General features: G+C 37.4%; 3 protein-coding genes across 3 annotated transcripts; all 3 read right to left on the bottom strand.

The window, feature by feature from the left end:
• Positions 1-4,300: 4,300 nt before the first annotated feature.
• Positions 4,301-7,373, bottom strand: LOC143470145 (CD209 antigen-like protein C). Its single transcript, XM_076968078.1, has 4 exons — positions 7,066-7,373; positions 6,841-6,906; positions 4,828-4,975; positions 4,301-4,719 (listed from the first exon to the last, which is right to left on the bottom strand). The coding sequence occupies exons 1-4, from the start codon at positions 7,316-7,318 to the stop codon at positions 4,455-4,457; spliced, it is 732 nt and encodes a 243-aa protein (XP_076824193.1). The 5' UTR covers positions 7,319-7,373; the 3' UTR covers positions 4,301-4,454.
• A 5,423-nt stretch (positions 7,374-12,796) lies between these two features.
• On the bottom strand, positions 12,797-15,888 carry LOC143470146 (CD209 antigen-like protein C). The gene is made up of 4 exons (XM_076968079.1): positions 15,562-15,888; positions 15,337-15,402; positions 13,324-13,471; positions 12,797-13,215 (listed from the first exon to the last, which is right to left on the bottom strand). Exons 1-4 carry the CDS (start codon positions 15,809-15,811, stop codon positions 12,951-12,953), a joined length of 729 nt encoding a protein of 242 aa, XP_076824194.1. The 5' UTR covers positions 15,812-15,888; the 3' UTR covers positions 12,797-12,950.
• Positions 15,889-21,289: 5,401 nt separating this feature from the next.
• Positions 21,290-24,382, bottom strand: LOC143470147 (CD209 antigen-like protein C). Its single transcript, XM_076968080.1, has 4 exons — positions 24,055-24,382; positions 23,830-23,895; positions 21,817-21,964; positions 21,290-21,708 (listed from the first exon to the last, which is right to left on the bottom strand). Exons 1-4 carry the CDS (start codon positions 24,302-24,304, stop codon positions 21,444-21,446), a joined length of 729 nt encoding a protein of 242 aa, XP_076824195.1. The 5' UTR covers positions 24,305-24,382; the 3' UTR covers positions 21,290-21,443.
• Between the last annotated feature and the right edge of the window lie 182 nt (positions 24,383-24,564).

Below are 24,564 nucleotides of genomic sequence, written 5' to 3'. Positions count from 1 at the left end.
TTGCTTTGTCGTACTGACGTCACTGTCATGCGTTAATTAACTTATTTACCAAATTAAAATATAACACAGTACTCGAAAAATTCCAGTAACTAGTAACCAAAAAGTTACTCATTTGCGTAATAATATTCGATATGTATAAATTTTGAGTCATTTATTTGCTTTATTTTCTTCTTTGCTGATCCTGATAATCACATTTTAACCAACAGACGTTTTTCTAAGTTGAAATTAGAAAAATGGATTTAAAATTAAAGGTTTAATGCACTGTTTAAACTCACATATATTATTGTTTGCTTTCGTGTTCTGTGCTGGCCTAGTTATGCTTGGGTAGGTAAGTTTACTAAATTTAACAACGAATGCTTTTTATTCTATTTTTGGACAACATGTTCTATTCTTAACGATTTTTTTCCCAGATTTGCAAACTTTTTAGGAATACGCAAAAATACCTACGTATGCTTTTCTGACCCTAAAAACGTAACATTGAGTGCTTCGAATTTAACTTTGGAGAGCGTTGCACAAGTATGATATTGACAGCAACCATTAAATAGTATTATAATAGCCATTAAACTGCGGTACAAACGTTCTAAAGGTTGTTTCTGTTTGAAAAATAGACATTAAACAGTTGCAAGTCACCGTCCACTGTGAATGTGGTTGCCAGAGATCTTTGTTTATTTGCGATTGTTCATTTCGAGATAAAAATAATCGTAAAGAAAACCGAGGAATTTAATCTCTTGAAACCCTTACTCGGTTTTCATTGGTTTTCTTTTCAAGTCTGCGGAGAAACACCGAAGCAGGTGGGAGTCAAACGCCTGGTAACGCAACTCATGATCGACCAAAGATTGAATTTAAAAGCAAGTGCAGTCATACGTGAACTTCAACAAGCGAGGCCTTTCTAATATCCGCTAAGCTCTCATTTTTTAAATCAGTTTTTCTTCCAATTTCCATCTATGGTCATGAAGCTTGGACATTTACCAATAAATTGCGCTTGAAAGTGGATGTTTCAGAATCAGAATTTCTAAAAAGTGTTCATGGTATAACTTATACCAGATGAATAGAACAACACTGCAATACGCCATTCTCTAAAAATTAAAGCCCTTAACTTACCCTTACTTCTTCAAATTGCGATTTCCTATGACAAATAAGTATTTTCGTTGCTGTATTACTTGTGTGAAGTATTACACAACAAACATATTCGCCATAAAGACCGCGTACACTGACGACTATTACTATAGTATGAGCGAGGACGGTTGATGGTAATAACTTGTTTTACTTCTTCTTCAACGATATGAGTTCTCATTTCTCAAACGGCGTGACTATGCTGTTAGTTGCTTAAATTCTGTCTATGCATATTACTAAATGATAAAGTTCCCATTTTTATTTATTATTAGACACAAAGGCTTTCACCTTCGGGCAAAGCTGACTGAATGTTACATTGCGCAGTAGTAACCAGTGAAATCGATACGTAAAGGAATAATTGCAAACATGACAACAGTATATATATGGCACACCAGATCAAGCGAGGTAATTTATCTGAACGTCATTAGAAGAGAATTCAAGTCCGATCAACAACTGAATTGCAAGATGCCAAAATAAAACTCCAGCATTTCGAAAACAACTCGTGACTCGTGACGTAACCGTCACATTACTAACTAGGATGGTATGATGAAGTCACCAGAATGCCTAAAAAAACTTGCAAAACAAGTCATGCTTGCTATACCAAGCGGTAAAATATCAACGGTTCGACCATGAATTACTTTAGGTGAGTAATCTGGGTATCCCGGAGAACAAAGTAGAAAATGTGGTCAAACGCGAATTGTTTAGTCACGGGTCGGCAACCTTTAGCATTGAAAGAGCCATTTGGTTTCGTTTCCGCCAAACTAAAGCCTACTCAGATCCACAACACCTAATTGGATACTTAAAACAAAAAACCTAACGCTATATGTATAATTCGAACCAATGCTTTACAGTTAGACGTAAAAACTTCAGTAGTTAACCTCACAAAATTCTCACTACAACGATGAACATCCGCAGAGTCATCAAACAAAGACCAATATCCAAGTCATGCGACCTCGAACAAAAACAAACTTAGGATCACGTGAGTGGCAAGCAGTCATGCGTTGTATGCCCGCGAAAACCACTGGGTAGTGTTTATATAAGATTTTCCACATCACCATAAAACAATCTGAATAATAATCAGACAAACGCATTAAGTTATTACATCGTGACACTAATAACCACCATTAGCTAATCACATTAAGTTTTCCTAAATCAGCTCATTGGCTCTGAGTGGCGGGAACCAGAGCACAGAGATGAAAGAGCCGCTGGTTGCCGACCTATGGTTTAGACTTCTGGATTCTCCTGATGGGAGGTTACTGTGGGTTTGGGAGAGCAGAAGAAAAAGGAACAAAATATATTGATCCGTGCTGTCTATACACATGATGTACTATTGAGTACCCAACAATCCATACTTCATTCGGAGTTGGGCATGCAAGTCGATTTTACATTGAAGCGTCAAAATTCTCAACACCCAGTTTACAGTGAGTGGTAAATTTGCGACATTTTGCGGCAGACTTTTGGAGCTAAATGCTTGGTTCTTATAAATACTCATGAACATAAATTTTCAAGTGAACTTACACAAAGCCTTTTATTACTTTCAAGTTAACTTATTACGGCACTTGCCTCTCATTCTAAAATAACGAGATCTACCAACGCGCTTATTTATCTGTCATATCTGCTACGGTTCGTTTTTTTCTTACCATTTATTTCACAACCGACTACACTTTGCATAACACACAAAATGTTAAGACAAATTGCGGGTAGTTTATATACACATTACACAGTATATATATATATATATATATATATATACTGTGTATATTTGTTTTTATGTGTATTGTGTAAAGGCTACTTATGTATTTATGATAACACTAACTGAGCTTTGGTTTTAAATTTTGTGTGTTGTGTGACGGCAAAATGTCGGTGACCGATTCACGAAAACTGTAACCAGTCGCGTAGTAAACAAATGATTTTCCCTCAACTTGTCATCATTTTTCTTGCTGTTTTACTTTTACATTTTTGTTATCTTTAATCTTAATTAATTTTCTATACTTTTCAGGATCTTCAATCAATTAACATGTTGCAAAATGTTTTCTCAAATTTCACGCATGAAAACTTTTCAAACTACACTGTTTCTGTAAGCTGATAAACCGTTCACTGTCAGTATCAGAGTTTTTAGTCTCAATAGCGTTCTTTGAAATGAAACAAACTGAAATAACGAAGTTTGGCTTTTTGTCCTGTAGGACTTACTTTGTTTTCTGGAAAAAATCGATTTGCACCTTAGGACAAAGCACATTGTACCTTTTTCTAAACGGCTTTCACAATGTTCCCTTTCAAGCCTTGCGTTGTTGTGTACGATTGCTACTGTTGACGTATTAACAACCCGCGATCCTATTACCAGTCGGTGCAAAACAACAACCATCCACTACTTTTGAACCAAATAATAGTACAGCGTTTACAATGACACACAAAATTATGGGAATGATAATAATCTTAACTTTGCGGTGTATGTTTACGATCGCATTTATTGGGCAGTGTTGCATCATTATAACTCTTGTTCTTGCAGCCATTTCTGTAGTAAATATACATGTAAAGCGAAGTCATACCGTTCAAATCAACCCAAAGAATTGCATTATTGATAAGTAAGCAGTTTAACACCTTCGTCATGTGCTTTTGCATAACCAGCATTAATGCTTATTTTCTTTTTTTGTTTTTGTTGTAACTGTGTTGGCATTGAGGGAAAACGATTATATACTTATATGATACCTCATGTTAATTTTGCAATCATCTCTGCAATTTCATGCGTAGGTGAAATCTTATGAACCGTTGGGTCTGCAGCATTCAAATTAGTCCGCGTATTACGCTATCGTTCACTGCAACGACTCGACTGAACACTTGTCCATACTTCAATTGTCTTTTTTTGTGTGCAATATTAGTTGTTGCTGGGTCCGCCGGTGGGTGGCGCCCATTTGCGGTACAGATATTGCAGTTTTGCAAAGAAACATTTCAGCAATCTACGTGGCCCACCTGAAAAAGCTTTGCGACTCACCGGCTGAGAAGCAATGATATTCTTTATCTTGTTAAAACATTGTTGTTGTTGTTTATTGATTAATTTCCGTTATTTACATCATTCCAACTTTAACGCTGCTGATGAATGCAGGACGTCGTAGAAAACATACATGCAAGTTAAACAGAGTCGAATAAAATGTTTTACGTGCATTCTGCTATTAATCACCTCTGCTTCGTGTTAGGTAGTTTATTTATAGTTTTATTTTTACAAGTTTATCCGTGTTTTTAAAGCGTTCACTGGAAGATTATACGTAATGACGTAATACTCAGATGGATGACAGCAAACGGAATTTTGCAATCAAAAGCAGACGACACAAGTTTTGCACAAACTCTTACTGACAAGTGTCTGTGACAATTTTTTCACATAAAGCGATTTTGGTCCAGGAACATGGATAATCGACTGCACCGTTGTGGCCAGGCACATTCACCACAGCACAATCTTCATCTCCTGAATTGTTTGGTTCACCAGCTAACCAGTTGACGTTTCCTTCAGCCGCTTGTACACCGTCTATCCACATCCACTGTCCTTCTCGGGAAATGTCATTCAGTCCTATCCACACATTTTGGACAAATTTAAATACTTCGGTGAGAAGTTTCCTGCAAAAAAACGTTACTTCGTTGTCTTCTGCCATTACAGTGATGCACATTTCTGGACGTGGTTGTGGTAATATTTCATTTATGTGACAGTTTTATTCCACTTCTAACCTTCGAATGACGACGTTCCTCATTCCAACAGCGGCCAGATCACCGCCCATTGCTTGGCACAAACGTCGACTTTCTTGCCAGTTTTGTTCAGTTTCAGTAAGGCGATATTGATATCCGTTAAACGGCGTATACCAACCACTTTCAGCAACTTGGAAAGAAGTAGTTGTAAAAAGTAATTAATCCAATAAGAAACTGCCAGTGTCAGCATTGATAAGCATAGTATATCATTTAGGAAGAAGTACAAAGAAGAAACGAGTTAAATAACAAATTTTCAATTTTTTATTAGCTTAGTATAGGCCGACTAAAGACTTTCAGATACGTTCCTGATTTCTGAGCATGGTTGATACTACAAGCTTCCAAGGGATAGTCAAGAACTAGCATTTTCGGTCTGAACTACGTACTTTTCAACGCCAGTTATAATGGCTTTCATAACATCCTGTTGAATTTATTTTAAATGAATTTAAATCTAAAGCGTGAAAGGGCAGAATGTAGCCGACCAGCAGGAGAATTTTCGTACGTGCGCAGAAAACAGCGAAAACACAGTCAAACAAAACAACTTTGCTCGCATGGCGTTACTTCTGATAGGATGAAAAAAGTGGGGTTCTTTTTTAACAAATCTAATAACTCGATAAGATCATATCAAAGAAACATCATTATTAACAACGGCATCAAACCTTGGCACAGGCGTGATATTTTGTCCTGAAGTGGTCTTATGGCGATATTACTTCTGATGGTTTGGTGACACTTAATCACGCGACACTTAATCACCGACACATAGGCCTAATCACTCGGACATTTAATCACACATTTACAGTATCGAAAATTGCATGTCTACACACGAAAAAACAAATATAAACCTGAAAAGAACTTGTTAAAATGATTAAACATTGCTTGCGCAGATAAGGCTACGGTACACACTCGGTAACAATGTCATGCATGGGAAATGTAAGCAACTGCACGAAGATAAACTAAAATCTCTTGACAGATAACGGTCAACTGTGTTTTGCACGCGCAGTTTCAGTGCCTTGTACCGTATTGGAATAGAAGGTTGAGTACCAGCAATTCCTTGCAGAAACTTTGCACGTTGCATTTGAATGTCTTTTTCAATTCCCTGTATGAAAGTCCACAATGTCGGGTGGTGGCATTGAAAAAGCACTTCGAGACCAAAATGCCAACCTTCGACTGCATTTGTGGTTCTTGCAATGCAACCTGCCCCGGCTTCGTAATGATTCCAACTTTCGATTGGAAAGATGGCTGAGCCGTAATTTTCACCACGTCCCGGATGTCGTCTGCCTCTGATATATGTGTGTTCGAAATACGAAAGCAGCTCAGGCATCTTCTCGTGATCGGGCATGCTATCAGCTAAGATCAGAAATGACTCGACTACGTCAGAGGAAGGGACCATGGCTAAGGCTGGTAAACACCTATCAGCTGTTCTTAATTCGTCATCACTCATCAGACTCGTAGTCACATTTCATGCCAATTTCATTAACTTTGCGCAGGACGCTTTGTGTAAGGTGAAAATAACAACTCCTAACATTTGCAGTAGGAAATGCTGTGCGGAAAGCACTTACTGCGGCAGTCTCAAAATCGAGCAAAACGCATTCCGGTGCAGCAGTGGGGATCATTGTTTTAATTGCATCAAGGAAGCGATCGTAGGTTGCTCGCGTTTTATTTTGAACGAGGCAGTAAACTGCTGCAGAAATAAGACCGGGAACAAGTTCAAAATGTACTGTGTACAGTTGAAAGAACAAAGACGGTATAGACAGGCTATAGAGTATAGACAAAGGCGCTGTCCAAGTGCTGTCGCATCCAAGTGATTATGTGTCGCGTGATTAAATGTTCTAGTGATTATGTGTCGGTGATTAAGTGTCGAGTGATTAAGTGTCGCGTGATTAAGTGTCGGTATACCACTTCTGATAGGATGAAAAAAGTCAGGTTATTTTTTAACAAATCTAAAAACTCGATAAGATCATATCAAAGAAAACATTATTATTAACAACGGCACCAAACCTTGACACAGGCGTGATATTTTGTCCTGAAGTGGTCTTATGGCGATATTTATAAGAGCTTGGGTTTCTGAAAAGCAAATCAGCTGCATAAAACATTCATAACTAACAAAATTGTCACATGATTTTTGAAAGCTTACAAGTATGACCACATAATGTATTGCAAATAAAATCAGGAGAAAATTGAAACAGTTCAATTCACTACGTCAGTGTATGATCTAACGCACACCTCTTAAGCGTCTAATTTCTTCACGGTCGGATGATCCGGGTTCACCCTTGGAACCTTTGTCACCTTGTAGACCCCTGTCACCTGGACTTCCCCGTTTACCAGGGTAACCTGGCGGGCCCCGAATGTTGGATACTGTGTCTTGAGGGTTGATACCAGCAAATGCGTCACTGTTTCTCAAGCAAGTCAAGTAATCTTGTCCGTTTACAAGTGATGCGGTGACAAATAAGAAGCATACAAGCATCATCATCATCATGTCTTAGTGATTACTTTTCAGAACAATGACTTAATCTATTAGAAAATAGACTTAAGGTTGAACATTGAAAATAAAAACAACATAAACGATATTTTTGCGGGCACTTATGACGTGGTTTTTGGTACAAATAGTCCTATTAAGGTACCTGTACCGAATAAGGCCCACCTAACACTTTTTTGAAAATAACTCAAGAACCATAAATGAGAATAGACTGAAGAATCGTATTCTATTAGTGAGGGTATAGGACTACAACATATTAAAACCACATTACCTGACAACCCTCCAAAAAATTCTTATAAAGAAATTAAAAATTCCAAAAAATGGGCCTTATTAGGAGCATAGGCTCCTAATAAGGCCCACCAATTTTGTGAGTATTTTGATTCAAAACAAAGTAATAGACAACATATAACATTATTAGAAATTTCACATTTTAAGTTGTACAAACATTTAAAAAGATTCCACTGGGCGCATCAAAGTAACTGCAACAATTTGCCAACTGATGACTGGAACCACTCTTGAAGTCTGGACATCAATTAGCCAAGCATCTTGTATGGGCCTTATTAGGCGCATGTGGCATCCACCAAAAAAATGTCACATTTTTATCATCAGAAAAATTTTTGCAAAAAAAAGTGCATTATCCTTTTCAATACTAAGTTGGTTGTTACATGAAAACTTCAGCCGGCTGACAACAGTTCATTTAACCGGCCAAATTCTCACTTACTTTTTTTTCTAAATTAACAAAACCATCTTAACTGCAAATATCAAATTTTTGTTGTGCTCTAGCGAATCGGTTGATCACGTGACAAGGATGAAATCTGGTAAACCATCATGAATTTATACTAGTTTTTATGTAGGGACAAAATCTTTCATTTATTTGCACGGGTTTGCGAAATATGAGCAATGGGCCTTATTAGGGACTGGATCTTATTCGGTACAGGTACCTTATTTAAACTGCAACATTAAAAAACAGGCATTGCAATATTTAAAAAATATAAGTACTATATTGCATATAGACTTGACCACTTTGTTAAGCGATATAGTGTCGAGTAAAATAATTTAAAGTATTACCCTGGAGCAATTTCAAAAGGTCGAAGACTTTAACAAATACATTATGTCTCTGAGACAGGTAGATAAATGTGACGTATATCTTATGCGGCTACTACCAGTGTACTGTGAATTTGCTTTGTCGTACTGACGTCACTGTCATGCGTTAATTAACTTATTTACCAAATTAAAATATAACACAGTACTCGAAAAATTCCAGTAACTAGTAACCAAAAAGTTACTCATTTGCGTAATAATATTCGATATGTATAAATTTTGAGTCATTTATTTGCTTTATTTTCTTCTTTGCTGATCCTGATAATCACATTTTAACCAACAGACGTTTTTCTAAGTTGAAATTAGAAAAATGGATTTAAAATTAAAGGTTTAATGCACTGTTTAAACTCACATATATTATTGTTTGCTTTCGTGTTCTGTGCTGGCCTAGTTATGCTTGGGTAGGTAAGTTTACTAAATTTAACAACGAATGCTTTTTATTCTATTTTTGGACAACATGTTCTATTCTTAACGATTTTTTTCCCAGATTTGCAAACTTTTTAGGAATACGCAAAAATACCTACGTATGCTTTTCTGACCCTAAAAACGTAACATTGAGTGCTTCGAATTTAACTTTGGAGAGCGTTGCACAAGTATGATATTGACAGCAACCATTAAATAGTATTATAATAGCCATTAAACTGCGGTACAAACGTTCTAAAGGTTGTTTCTGTTTGAAAAATAGACATTAAACAGTTGCAAGTCACCGTCCACTGTGAATGTGGTTGCCAGAGATCTTTGTTTATTTGCGATTGTTCATTTCGAGATAAAAATAATCGTAAAGAAAACCGAGGAATTTAATCTCTTGAAACCCTTACTCGGTTTTCATTGGTTTTCTTTTCAAGTCTGCGGAGAAACACCGAAGCAGGTGGGAGTCAAACGCCTGGTAACGCAACTCATGATCGACCAAAGATTGAATTTAAAAGCAAGTGCAGTCATACGTGAACTTCAACAAGCGAGGCCTTTCTAATATCCGCTAAGCTCTCATTTTTTAAATCAGTTTTTCTTCCAATTTCCATCTATGGTCATGAAGCTTGGACATTTACCAATAAATTGCGCTTGAAAGTGGATGTTTCAGAATCAGAATTTCTAAAAAGTGTTCATGGTATAACTTATACCAGATGAATAGAACAACACTGCAATACGCCATTCTCTAAAAATTAAAGCCCTTAACTTACCCTTACTTCTTCAAATTGCGATTTCCTATGACAAATAAGTATTTTCGTTGCTGTATTACTTGTGTGAAGTATTACACAACAAACATATTCGCCATAAAGACCGCGTACACTGACGACTATTACTATAGTATGAGCGAGGACGGTTGATGGTAATAACTTGTTTTACTTCTTCTTCAACGATATGAGTTCTCATTTCTCAAACGGCGTGACTATGCTGTTAGTTGCTTAAATTCTGTCTATGCATATTACTAAATGATAAAGTTCCCATTTTTATTTATTATTAGACACAAAGGCTTTCACCTTCGGGCAAAGCTGACTGAATGTTACATTGCGCAGTAGTAACCAGTGAAATCGATACGTAAAGGAATAATTGCAAACATGACAACAGTATATATATGGCACACCAGATCAAGCGAGGTAATTTATCTGAACGTCATTAGAAGAGAATTCAAGTCCGATCAACAACTGAATTGCAAGATGCCAAAATAAAACTCCAGCATTTCGAAAACAACTCGTGACTCGTGACGTAACCGTCACATTACTAACTAGGATGGTATGATGAAGTCACCAGAATGCCTAAAAAAACTTGCAAAACAAGTCATGCTTGCTATACCAAGCGGTAAAATATCAACGGTTCGACCATGAATTACTTTAGGTGAGTAATCTGGGTATCCCGGAGAACAAAGTAGAAAATGTGGTCAAACGCGAATTGTTTAGTCACGGGTCGGCAACCTTTAGCATTGAAAGAGCCATTTGGTTTCGTTTCCGCCAAACTAAAGCCTACTCAGATCCACAACACCTAATTGGATACTTAAAACAAAAAACCTAACGCTATATGTATAATTCGAACCAATGCTTTACAGTTAGACGTAAAAACTTCAGTAGTTAACCTCACAAAATTCTCACTACAACGATGAACATCCGCAGAGTCATCAAACAAAGACCAATATCCAAGTCATGCGACCTCGAACAAAAACAAACTTAGGATCACGTGAGTGGCAAGCAGTCATGCGTTGTATGCCCGCGAAAACCACTGGGTAGTGTTTATATAAGATTTTCCACATCACCATAAAACAATCTGAATAATAATCAGACAAACGCATTAAGTTATTACATCGTGACACTAATAACCACCATTAGCTAATCACATTAAGTTTTCCTAAATCAGCTCATTGGCTCTGAGTGGCGGGAACCAGAGCACAGAGATGAAAGAGCCGCTGGTTGCCGACCTATGGTTTAGACTTCTGGATTCTCCTGATGGGAGGTTACTGTGGGTTTGGGAGAGCAGAAGAAAAAGGAACAAAATATATTGATCCGTGCTGTCTATACACATGATGTACTATTGAGTACCCAACAATCCATACTTCATTCGGAGTTGGGCATGCAAGTCGATTTTACATTGAAGCGTCAAAATTCTCAACACCCAGTTTACAGTGAGTGGTAAATTTGCGACATTTTGCGGCAGACTTTTGGAGCTAAATGCTTGGTTCTTATAAATACTCATGAACATAAATTTTCAAGTGAACTTACACAAAGCCTTTTATTACTTTCAAGTTAACTTATTACGGCACTTGCCTCTCATTCTAAAATAACGAGATCTACCAACGCGCTTATTTATCTGTCATATCTGCTACGGTTCGTTTTTTTCTTACCATTTATTTCACAACCGACTACACTTTGCATAACACACAAAATGTTAAGACAAATTGCGGGTAGTTTATATACACATTACACAGTATATATATATATATATATATATATATACTGTGTATATTTGTTTTTATGTGTATTGTGTAAAGGCTACTTATGTATTTATGATAACACTAACTGAGCTTTGGTTTTAAATTTTGTGTGTTGTGTGACGGCAAAATGTCGGTGACCGATTCACGAAAACTGTAACCAGTCGCGTAGTAAACAAATGATTTTCCCTCAACTTGTCATCATTTTTCTTGCTGTTTTACTTTTACATTTTTGTTATCTTTAATCTTAATTAATTTTCTATACTTTTCAGGATCTTCAATCAATTAACATGTTGCAAAATGTTTTCTCAAATTTCACGCATGAAAACTTTTCAAACTACACTGTTTCTGTAAGCTGATAAACCGTTCACTGTCAGTATCAGAGTTTTTAGTCTCAATAGCGTTCTTTGAAATGAAACAAACTGAAATAACGAAGTTTGGCTTTTTGTCCTGTAGGACTTACTTTGTTTTCTGGAAAAAATCGATTTGCACCTTAGGACAAAGCACATTGTACCTTTTTCTAAACGGCTTTCACAATGTTCCCTTTCAAGCCTTGCGTTGTTGTGTACGATTGCTACTGTTGACGTATTAACAACCCGCGATCCTATTACCAGTCGGTGCAAAACAACAACCATCCACTACTTTTGAACCAAATAATAGTACAGCGTTTACAATGACACACAAAATTATGGGAATGATAATAATCTTAACTTTGCGGTGTATGTTTACGATCGCATTTATTGGGCAGTGTTGCATCATTATAACTCTTGTTCTTGCAGCCATTTCTGTAGTAAATATACATGTAAAGCGAAGTCATACCGTTCAAATCAACCCAAAGAATTGCATTATTGATAAGTAAGCAGTTTAACACCTTCGTCATGTGCTTTTGCATAACCAGCATTAATGCTTATTTTCTTTTTTTGTTTTTGTTGTAACTGTGTTGGCATTGAGGGAAAACGATTATATACTTATATGATACCTCATGTTAATTTTGCAATCATCTCTGCAATTTCATGCGTAGGTGAAATCTTATGAACCGTTGGGTCTGCAGCATTCAAATTAGTCCGCGTATTACGCTATCGTTCACTGCAACGACTCGACTGAACACTTGTCCATACTTCAATTGTCTTTTTTTGTGTGCAATATTAGTTGTTGCTGGGTCCGCCGGTGGGTGGCGCCCATTTGCGGTACAGATATTGCAGTTTTGCAAAGAAACATTTCAGCAATCTACGTGGCCCACCTGAAAAAGCTTTGCGACTCACCGGCTGAGAAGCAATGATATTCTTTATCTTGTTAAAACATTGTTGTTGTTGTTTATTGATTAATTTCCGTTATTTACATCATTCCAACTTTAACGCTGCTGATGAATGCAGGACGTCGTAGAAAACATACATGCAAGTTAAACAGAGTCGAATAAAATGTTTTACGTGCATTCTGCTATTAATCACCTCTGCTTCGTGTTAGGTAGTTTATTTATAGTTTTATTTTTACAAGTTTATCCGTGTTTTTAAAGCGTTCACTGGAAGATTATACGTAATGACGTAATACTCAGATGGATGACAGCAAACGGAATTTTGCAATCAAAAGCAGACGACACAAGTTTTGCACAAACTCTTACTGACAAGTGTCTGTGACAATTTTTTCACATAAAGCGATTTTGGTCCAGGAACATGGATAATCGACTGCACCGTTGTGGCCAGGCACATTCACCACAGCACAATCTTCATCTCCTGAATTGTTTGGTTCACCAGCTAACCAGTTGACGTTTCCTTCAGCCGCTTGTACACCGTCTATCCACATCCACTGTCCTTCTCGGGAAATGTCATTCAGTCCTATCCACACATTTTGGACAAATTTAAATACTTCGGTGAGAAGTTTCCTGCAAAAAAACGTTACTTCGTTGTCTTCTGCCATTACAGTGATGCACATTTCTGGACGTGGTTGTGGTAATATTTCATTTATGTGACAGTTTTATTCCACTTCTAACCTTCGAATGACGACGTTCCTCATTCCAACAGCGGCCAGATCACCGCCCATTGCTTGGCACAAACGTCGACTTTCTTGCCAGTTTTGTTCAGTTTCAGTAAGGCGATATTGATATCCGTTAAACGGCGTATACCAACCACTTTCAGCAACTTGGAAAGAAGTAGTTGTAAAAAGTAATTAATCCAATAAGAAACTGCCAGTGTCAGCATTGATAAGCATAGTATATCATTTAGGAAGAAGTACAAAGAAGAAACGAGTTAAATAACAAATTTTCAATTTTTTATTAGCTTAGTATAGGCCGACTAAAGACTTTCAGATACGTTCCTGATTTCTGAGCATGGTTGATACTACAAGCTTCCAAGGGATAGTCAAGAACTAGCATTTTCGGTCTGAACTACGTACTTTTCAACGCCAGTTATAATGGCTTTCATAACATCCTGTTGAATTTATTTTAAATGAATTTAAATCTAAAGCGTGAAAGGGCAGAATGTAGCCGACCAGCAGGAGAATTTTCGTACGTGCGCAGAAAACAGCGAAAACACAGTCAAACAAAACAACTTTGCTCGCATGGCGTTACTTCTGATAGGATGAAAAAAGTGGGGTTCTTTTTTAACAAATCTAATAACTCGATAAGATCATATCAAAGAAACATCATTATTAACAACGGCATCAAACCTTGGCACAGGCGTGATATTTTGTCCTGAAGTGGTCTTATGGCGATATTACTTCTGATGGTTTGGTGACACTTAATCACGCGACACTTAATCACCGACACATAGGCCTAATCACTCGGACATTTAATCACACATTTACAGTATCGAAAATTGCATGTCTACACACGAAAAAACAAATATAAACCTGAAAAGAACTTGTTAAAATGATTAAACATTGCTTGCGCAGATAAGGCTACGGTACACACTCGGTAACAATGTCATGCATGGGAAATGTAAGCAACTGCACGAAGATAAACTAAAATCTCTTGACAGATAACGGTCAACTGTGTTTTGCACGCGCAGTTTCAGTGCCTTGTACCGTATTGGAATAGAAGGTTGAGTACCAGCAATTCCTTGCAGAAACTTTGCACGTTGCATTTGAATGTCTTTTTCAATTCCCTGTATGAAAGTCCACAATGTCGGGTGGTGGCATTGAAAAAGCACTTCGAGACCAAAATGCCAACCTTCGACTGCATTTGTGGTTCTTGCAATGCAACCTGCCCCGGCTTCGTAATGATTCCAACTTTCGATTGGAAAGATGGCTGAGCCGTAATTTTCACCACGTCCCGGATGTCGTCTGCCTCTGATATATGTGTGTTCGAAATACGAAAGCAGCTCAGGCATCTTCTCGTGATCGGGCATGCTATCAGCTAAGATCAGAAATGACTCGACTACGTCAGAGGAAGGGACCATGGCTAAGGCTGGTAAACACCTATCAGCTGTTCTTAATTCGTCATCACTCATCAGACTCGTAGTCACATTTCATGCCAATTTCATTAACTTTGCGCAGGACGCTTTGTGTAAGGTGAAAATAACAACTCCTAACATTTGCAGTAGGAAATGCTGTGCGGAAAGCACTTACTGCGGCAGTCTCAAAATCGAGCAAAACGCATTCCGGTGCAGCAGTGGGGATCATTGTTTTAATTGCATCAAGGAAGCGATCGTAGGTTGCTCGCGTTTTATTTTGAACGAGGCAGTAAACTGCTGCAGAAATAAGACCGGGAACAAGTTCAAAATGTACTGTGTACAGTTGAAAGAACAAAGACGGTATAGACAGGCTATAGAGTATAGACAAAGGCGCTGTCCAAGTGCTGTCGCATCCAAGTGATTATGTGTCGCGTGATTAAATGTTCTAGTGATTATGTGTCGGTGATTAAGTGTCGAGTGATTAAGTGTCGCGTGATTAAGTGTCGGTATACCACTTCTGATAGGATGAAAAAAGTCAGGTTATTTTTTAACAAATCTAAAAACTCGATAAGATCATATCAAAGAAAACATTATTATTAACAACGGCACCAAACCTTGACACAGGCGTGATATTTTGTCCTGAAGTGGTCTTATGGCGATATTTATAAGAGCTTGGGTTTCTGAAAAGCAAATCAGCTGCATAAAACATTCATAACTAACAAAATTGTCACATGATTTTTGAAAGCTTACAAGTATGACCACATAATGTATTGCAAATAAAATCAGGAGAAAATTGAAACAGTTCAATTCACTACGTCAGTGTATGATCTAACGCACACCTCTTAAGCGTCTAATTTCTTCACGGTCGGATGATCCGGGTTCACCCTTGGAACCTTTGTCACCTTGTAGACCCCTGTCACCTGGACTTCCCCGTTTACCAGGGTAACCTGGCGGGCCCCGAATGTTGGATACTGTGTCTTGAGGGTTGATACCAGCAAATGCGTCACTGTTTCTCAAGCAAGTCAAGTAATCTTGTCCGTTTACAAGTGATGCGGTGACAAATAAGAAGCATACAAGCATCATCATCATGTCTTAGTGATTACTTTTCAGAACAATGACTTAATCTATTAGAAAATAGACTTAAGGTTGAACATTGAAAATAAAAACAACATAAACGATATTTTTGCGGGCACTTATGACGTGGTTTTTGGTACAAATAGTCCTATTAAGGTACCTGTACCGAATAAGGCCCACCTAACACTTTTTTGAAAATAACTCAAGAACCATAAATGAGAATAGACTGAAGAATCGTATTCTATTAGTGAGGGTATAGGACTACAACATATTAAAACCACATTACCTGACAACCCTCCAAAAAATTCTTATAAAGAAATTAAAAATTCCAAAAAATGGGCCTTATTAGGAGCATAGGCTCCTAATAAGGCCCACCAATTTTGTGAGTATTTTGATTCAAAACAAAGTAATAGACAACATATAACATTATTAGAAATTTCACATTTTAAGTTGTACAAACATTTAAAAAGATTCCACTGGGCGCATCAAAGTAACTGCAACAATTTGCCAACTGATGACTGGAACCACTCTTGAAGTCTGGACATCAATTAGCCAAGCATCTTGTATGGGCCTTATTAGGCGCATGTGGCATCCACCAAAAAAATGTCACATTTTTATCATCAGAAAAATTTTTGCAAAAAAAAGTGCATTATCCTTTTCAATACTAAGTTGGTTGTTACATGAAAACTTCAGCCGGCTGACAACAGTTCATTTAACCGGCCAAATTCTCACTTACTTTTTTTTCTAAATTAACAAAACCATCTTAACTGCAAATATCAAATTTTTGTTGTGCTCTAGCGAATCGGTTGATCACGTGACAAGGATGAAATCTGGTAAACCATCATGAATTTATACTAGTTTTTATGTAGGGACAAAATCTTTCATTTATTTGCACGGGTTTGCGAAATATGAGCAATGGGCCTTATTAGGGACTGGATCTTATTCGGTACAGGTACCTTATTTAAACTGCAACATTAAAAAACAGGCATTGCAATATTTAAAAAATATAAGTACTATATTGCATATAGACTTGACCACTTTGTTAAGCGATATAGTGTCGAGTAAAATAATTTAAAGTATTACCCTGGAGCAATTTCAAAAGGTCGAAGACTTTAACAAATACATTATGTCTCTGAGACAGGTAGATAAATGTGACGTATATCTTATGCGGCTACTACCAGTGTACTGTGAATTTGCTTTGTCGTACTGACGTCACTGTCATGCGTTAATTAACTTATTTACCAAATTAAAATATAACACAGTACTCGAAAAATTCCAGTAACTAGTAACCAAAAAGTTACTCATTTGCGTAATAATATTCGATATGTATAAATTTTGAGTCATTTATTTGCTTTATTTTCTTCTTTGCTGATCCTGATAATCACATTTTAACCAACAGACGTTTTTCTAAGTTGAAATTAGAAAAATGGATTTAAAATTAAAGGTTTAATGCACTGTTTAAACTCACATATATTATTGTTTGCTTTCGTGTTCTGTGCTGGCCTAGTTATGCTTGGGTAGGTAAGTTTACTAAATTTAACAACGAATGCTTTTTATTCTATTTTTGGACAACATGTTCTATTCTTAACGATTTTTTTCCCAGATTTGCAAACTTTTTAGGAATACGCAAAAATACCTACGTATGCTTTTCTGACCCTAAAAACGTAACATTGAGTGCTTCGAATTTAACTTTGGAGAGCGTTGCACAAGTATGATATTGACAGCAACCATTAAATAGTATTATAATAGCCATTAAACTGCGGTACAAACGTTCTAAAGGTTGTTTCTGTTTGAAAAATAGACATTAAACAGTTGCAAGTCACCGTCCACTGTGAATGTGGTTGCCAGAGATCTTTGTTTATTTGCGATTGTTCATTTCGAGATAAAAATAATCGTAAAGAAAACCGAGGAATTTAATCTCTTGAAACCCTTACTCGGTTTTCATTGGTTTTCTTTTCAAGTCTGCGGAGAAACACCGAAGCAGGTGGGAGTCAAACGCCTGGTAACGCAACTCATGATCGACCAAAGATTGAATTTAAAAGCAAGTGCAGTCATACGTGAACTTCAACAAGCGAGGCCTTTCTAATATCCGCTAAGCTCTCATTTTTTAAATCAGTTTTTCTTCCAATTTCCATCTATGGTCATGAAGCTTGGACATTTACCAATAAATTGCGCTTGAAAGTGGATGTTTCAGAATCAGAATTTCTAAAAAGTGTTCATGGTATAACTTATACCAGATGAATAGAACAACACTGCAATACGCCATTCTCTAAAAATTAAAGCCCTTAACTTACCCTTACTTCTTCAAATTGCGATTTCCTATGACAAATAAGTATTTTCGTTGCTGTATTACTTGTGTGAAGTATTACACAACAAACATATTCGCCATAAAGACCGCGTACACTGACGACTATTACTATAGTATGAGCGAGGACGGTTGATGGTAATAACTTGTTTTACTTCTTCTTCAACGATATGAGTTCTCATTTCTCAAACGGCGTGACTATGCTGTTAGTTGCTTAAATTCTGTCTATGCATATTACTAAATGATAAAGTTCCCATTTTTATTTATTATTAGACACAAAGGCTTTCACCTTCGGGCAAAGCTGACTGAATGTTACATTGCGCAGTAGTAACCAGTGAAATCGATACGTAAAGGAATAATTGCAAACATGACAACAGTATATATATGGCACACCAGATCAAGCGAGGTAATTTATCTGAACGTCATTAGAAGAGAATTCAAGTCCGATCAACAACTGAATTGCAAGATGCCAAAATAAAACTCCAGCATTTCGAAAACAACTCGTGACTCGTGACGTAACCGTCACATTACTAACTAGGATGGTATGATGAAGTCACCAGAATGCCTAAAAAAACTTGCAAAACAAGTCATGCTTGCTATACCAAGCGGTAAAATATCAACGGTTCGACCATGAATTACTTTAGGTGAGTAATCTGGGTATCCCGGAGAACAAAGTAGAAAATGTGGTCAAACGCGAATTGTTTAGTCACGGGTCGGCAACCTTTAGCATTGAAAGAGCCATTTGGTTTCGTTTCCGCCAAACTAAAGCCTACTCAGATCCACAACACCTAATTGGATACTTAAAACAAAAAACCTAACGCTATATGTATAATTCGAACCAATGCTTTACAGTTAGACGTAAAAACTTCAGTAGTTAACCTCACAAAATTCTCACTACAACGATGAACATCCGCAGAGTCATCAAACAAAGACCAATATCCAAGTCATGCGACCTCGAACAAAAACAAACTTAGGATCACGTGAGTGGCAAGCAGTCATGCGTTGTATGCCCGCGAAAACCACTGGGTAGTGTTTATATAAGATTTTCCACATCACCATAAAACAATCTGAATAATAATCAGACAAACGCATTAAGTTATTACATCGTGACACTAATAACCACCATTAGCTAATCACATTAAGTTTTCCTAAATCAGCTCATTGGCTCTGAGTGGCGGGAACCAGAGCACAGAGATGAAAGAGCCGCTGGTTGCCGACCTATGGTTTAGACTTCTGGATTCTCCTGATGGGAGGTTACTGTGGGTTTGGGAGAGCAGAAGAAAAAGGAACAAAATATATTGATCCGTGCTGTCTATACACATGATGTACTATTGAGTACCCAACAATCCATACTTCATTCGGAGTTGGGCATGCAAGTCGATTTTACATTGAAGCGTCAAAATTCTCAACACCCAGTTTACAGTGAGTGGTAAATTTGCGACATTTTGCGGCAGACTTTTGGAGCTAAATGCTTGGTTCTTATAAATACTCATGAACATAAATTTTCAAGTGAACTTACACAAAGCCTTTTATTACTTTCAAGTTAACTTATTACGGCACTTGCCTCTCATTCTAAAATAACGAGATCTACCAACGCGCTTATTTATCTGTCATATCTGCTACGGTTCGTTTTTTTCTTACCATTTATTTCACAACCGACTACACTTTGCATAACACACAAAATGTTAAGACAAATTGCGGGTAGTTTATATACACATTACACAGTATATATATATATATATATATATATATACTGTGTATATTTGTTTTTATGTGTATTGTGTAAAGGCTACTTATGTATTTATGATAACACTAACTGAGCTTTGGTTTTAAATTTTGTGTGTTGTGTGACGGCAAAATGTCGGTGACCGATTCACGAAAACTGTAACCAGTCGCGTAGTAAACAAATGATTTTCCCTCAACTTGTCATCATTTTTCTTGCTGTTTTACTTTTACATTTTTGTTATCTTTAATCTTAATTAATTTTCTATACTTTTCAGGATCTTCAATCAATTAACATGTTGCAAAATGTTTTCTCAAATTTCACGCATGAAAACTTTTCAAACTACACTGTTTCTGTAAGCTGATAAACCGTTCACTGTCAGTATCAGAGTTTTTAGTCTCAATAGCGTTCTTTGAAATGAAACAAACTGAAATAACGAAGTTTGGCTTTTTGTCCTGTAGGACTTACTTTGTTTTCTGGAAAAAATCGATTTGCACCTTAGGACAAAGCACATTGTACCTTTTTCTAAACGGCTTTCACAATGTTCCCTTTCAAGCCTTGCGTTGTTGTGTACGATTGCTACTGTTGACGTATTAACAACCCGCGATCCTATTACCAGTCGGTGCAAAACAACAACCATCCACTACTTTTGAACCAAATAATAGTACAGCGTTTACAATGACACACAAAATTATGGGAATGATAATAATCTTAACTTTGCGGTGTATGTTTACGATCGCATTTATTGGGCAGTGTTGCATCATTATAACTCTTGTTCTTGCAGCCATTTCTGTAGTAAATATACATGTAAAGCGAAGTCATACCGTTCAAATCAACCCAAAGAATTGCATTATTGATAAGTAAGCAGTTTAACACCTTCGTCATGTGCTTTTGCATAACCAGCATTAATGCTTATTTTCTTTTTTTGTTTTTGTTGTAACTGTGTTGGCATTGAGGGAAAACGATTATATACTTATATGATACCTCATGTTAATTTTGCAATCATCTCTGCAATTTCATGCGTAGGTGAAATCTTATGAACCGTTGGGTCTGCAGCATTCAAATTAGTCCGCGTATTACGCTATCGTTCACTGCAACGACTCGACTGAACACTTGTCCATACTTCAATTGTCTTTTTTTGTGTGCAATATTAGTTGTTGCTGGGTCCGCCGGTGGGTGGCGCCCATTTGCGGTACAGATATTGCAGTTTTGCAAAGAAACATTTCAGCAATCTACGTGGCCCACCTGAAAAAGCTTTGCGACTCACCGGCTGAGAAGCAATGATATTCTTTATCTTGTTAAAACATTGTTGTTGTTGTTTATTGATTAATTTCCGTTATTTACATCATTCCAACTTTAACGCTGCTGATGAATGCAGGACGTCGTAGAAAACATACATGCAAGTTAAACAGAGTCGAATAAAATGTTTTACGTGCATTCTGCTATTAATCACCTCTGCTTCGTGTTAGGTAGTTTATTTATAGTTTTATTTTTACAAGTTTATCCGTGTTTTTAAAGCGTTCACTGGAAGATTATACGTAATGACGTAATACTCAGATGGATGACAGCAAACGGAATTTTGCAATCAAAAGCAGACGACACAAGTTTTGCACAAACTCTTACTGACAAGTGTCTGTGACAATTTTTTCACATAAAGCGATTTTGGTCCAGGAACATGGATAATCGACTGCACCGTTGTGGCCAGGCACATTCACCACAGCACAATCTTCATCTCCTGAATTGTTTGGTTCACCAGCTAACCAGTTGACGTTTCCTTCAGCCGCTTGTACACCGTCTATCCACATCCACTGTCCTTCTCGGGAAATGTCATTCAGTCCTATCCACACATTTTGGACAAATTTAAATACTTCGGTGAGAAGTTTCCTGCAAAAAAACGTTACTTCGTTGTCTTCTGCCATTACAGTGATGCACATTTCTGGACGTGGTTGTGGTAATATTTCATTTATGTGACAGTTTTATTCCACTTCTAACCTTCGAATGACGACGTTCCTCATTCCAACAGCGGCCAGATCACCGCCCATTGCTTGGCACAAACGTCGACTTTCTTGCCAGTTTTGTTCAGTTTCAGTAAGGCGATATTGATATCCGTTAAACGGCGTATACCAACCACTTTCAGCAACTTGGAAAGAAGTAGTTGTAAAAAGTAATTAATCCAATAAGAAACTGCCAGTGTCAGCATTGATAAGCATAGTATATCATTTAGGAAGAAGTACAAAGAAGAAACGAGTTAAATAACAAATTTTCAATTTTTTATTAGCTTAGTATAGGCCGACTAAAGACTTTCAGATACGTTCCTGATTTCTGAGCATGGTTGATACTACAAGCTTCCAAGGGATAGTCAAGAACTAGCATTTTCGGTCTGAACTACGTACTTTTCAACGCCAGTTATAATGGCTTTCATAACATCCTGTTGAATTTATTTTAAATGAATTTAAATCTAAAGCGTGAAAGGGCAGAATGTAGCCGACCAGCAGGAGAATTTTCGTACGTGCGCAGAAAACAGCGAAAACACAGTCAAACAAAACAACTTTGCTCGCATGGCGTTACTTCTGATAGGATGAAAAAAGTGGGGTTCTTTTTTAACAAATCTAATAACTCGATAAGATCATATCAAAGAAACATCATTATTAACAACGGCATCAAACCTTGGCACAGGCGTGATATTTTGTCCTGAAGTGGTCTTATGGCGATATTACTTCTGATGGTTTGGTGACACTTAATCACGCGACACTTAATCACCGACACATAGGCCTAATCACTCGGACATTTAATCACACATTTACAGTATCGAAAATTGCATGTCTACACACGAAAAAACAAATATAAACCTGAAAAGAACTTGTTAAAATGATTAAACATTGCTTGCGCAGATAAGGCTACGGTACACACTCGGTAACAATGTCATGCATGGGAAATGTAAGCAACTGCACGAAGATAAACTAAAATCTCTTGACAGATAACGGTCAACTGTGTTTTGCACGCGCAGTTTCAGTGCCTTGTACCGTATTGGAATAGAAGGTTGAGTACCAGCAATTCCTTGCAGAAACTTTGCACGTTGCATTTGAATGTCTTTTTCAATTCCCTGTATGAAAGTCCACAATGTCGGGTGGTGGCATTGAAAAAGCACTTCGAGACCAAAATGCCAACCTTCGACTGCATTTGTGGTTCTTGCAATGCAACCTGCCCCGGCTTCGTAATGATTCCAACTTTCGATTGGAAAGATGGCTGAGCCGTAATTTTCACCACGTCCCGGATGTCGTCTGCCTCTGATATATGTGTGTTCGAAATACGAAAGCAGCTCAGGCATCTTCTCGTGATCGGGCATGCTATCAGCTAAGATCAGAAATGACTCGACTACGTCAGAGGAAGGGACCATGGCTAAGGCTGGTAAACACCTATCAGCTGTTCTTAATTCGTCATCACTCATCAGACTCGTAGTCACATTTCATGCCAATTTCATTAACTTTGCGCAGGACGCTTTGTGTAAGGTGAAAATAACAACTCCTAACATTTGCAGTAGGAAATGCTGTGCGGAAAGCACTTACTGCGGCAGTCTCAAAATCGAGCAAAACGCATTCCGGTGCAGCAGTGGGGATCATTGTTTTAATTGCATCAAGGAAGCGATCGTAGGTTGCTCGCGTTTTATTTTGAACGAGGCAGTAAACTGCTGCAGAAATAAGACCGGGAACAAGTTCAAAATGTACTGTGTACAGTTGAAAGAACAAAGACGGTATAGACAGGCTATAGAGTATAGACAAAGGCGCTGTCCAAGTGCTGTCGCATCCAAGTGATTATGTGTCGCGTGATTAAATGTTCTAGTGATTATGTGTCGGTGATTAAGTGTCGAGTGATTAAGTGTCGCGTGATTAAGTGTCGGTATACCACTTCTGATAGGATGAAAAAAGTCAGGTTATTTTTTAACAAATCTAAAAACTCGATAAGATCATATCAAAGAAAACATTATTATTAACAACGGCACCAAACCTTGACACAGGCGTGATATTTTGTCCTGAAGTGGTCTTATGGCGATATTTATAAGAGCTTGGGTTTCTGAAAAGCAAATCAGCTGCATAAAACATTCATAACTAACAAAATTGTCACATGATTTTTGAAAGCTTACAAGTATGACCACATAATGTATTGCAAATAAAATCAGGAGAAAATTGAAACAGTTCAATTCACTACGTCAGTGTATGATCTAACGCACACCTCTTAAGCGTCTAATTTCTTCACGGTCGGATGATCCGGGTTCACCCTTGGAACCTTTGTCACCTTGTAGACCCCTGTCACCTGGACTTCCCCGTTTACCAGGGTAACCTGGCGGGCCCCGAATGTTGGATACTGTGTCTTGAGGGTTGATACCAGCAAATGCGTCACTGTTTCTCAAGCAAGTCAAGTAATCTTGTCCGTTTACAAGTGATGCGGTGACAAATAAGAAGCATACAAGCATCATCATCATGTCTTAGTGATTACTTTTCAGAACAATGACTTAATCTATTAGAAAATAGACTTAAGGTTGAACATTGAAAATAAAAACAACATAAACGATATTTTTGCGGGCACTTATGACGTGGTTTTTGGTACAAATAGTCCTATTAAGGTACCTGTACCGAATAAGGCCCACCTAACACTTTTTTGAAAATAACTCAAGAACCATAAATGAGAATAGACTGAAGAATCGTATTCTATTAGTGAGGGTATAGGACTACAACATATTAA

The sequence above is a fragment of the Clavelina lepadiformis genome, chromosome 9, assembly GCF_947623445.1.
Source record: "Clavelina lepadiformis chromosome 9, kaClaLepa1.1, whole genome shotgun sequence".
In the NCBI taxonomy this organism is placed as follows: Eukaryota; Metazoa; Chordata; class Ascidiacea; order Aplousobranchia; family Clavelinidae; genus Clavelina; species Clavelina lepadiformis.
This window is presented reverse-complemented; position numbering and strand designations above follow the sequence as displayed.

Bases quoted from the DNA above. Each gene is read 5' to 3' on its own strand.
- LOC143470145 (XM_076968078.1), bottom strand. From the start codon at position 7,318: ATGATGATGATGATGCTTGTATGCTTCTTATTTGTCACCGCATCACTT. The intron at 6,907-7,065 runs GTGTGCGTTAGA...TTTGCTTTTCAG, and splicing joins AGAAATTAGACGCTTAAGAG to AAACCCAAGCTCTTATAAAT. The intron at 4,720-4,827 runs GTTAGAAGTGGA...GTTTTTTTGCAG, and splicing joins AGGAACGTCGTCATTCGAAG to GAAACTTCTCACCGAAGTAT.
- LOC143470146 (XM_076968079.1), bottom strand. From the start codon at position 15,811: ATGATGATGATGCTTGTATGCTTCTTATTTGTCACCGCATCACTTGTA. The intron at 13,472-15,336 runs GTTTGGTGCCGT...CTTCTTTCCAAG, and splicing joins AATATCACGCCTGTGTCAAG to TTGCTGAAAGTGGTTGGTAT. The intron at 13,216-13,323 runs GTTAGAAGTGGA...GTTTTTTTGCAG, and splicing joins AGGAACGTCGTCATTCGAAG to GAAACTTCTCACCGAAGTAT.
- LOC143470147 (XM_076968080.1), bottom strand. From the start codon at position 24,304: ATGATGATGATGCTTGTATGCTTCTTATTTGTCACCGCATCACTTGTA. The intron at 23,896-24,054 runs GTGTGCGTTAGA...TTTGCTTTTCAG, and splicing joins AGAAATTAGACGCTTAAGAG to AAACCCAAGCTCTTATAAAT. The intron at 21,709-21,816 runs GTTAGAAGTGGA...GTTTTTTTGCAG, and splicing joins AGGAACGTCGTCATTCGAAG to GAAACTTCTCACCGAAGTAT.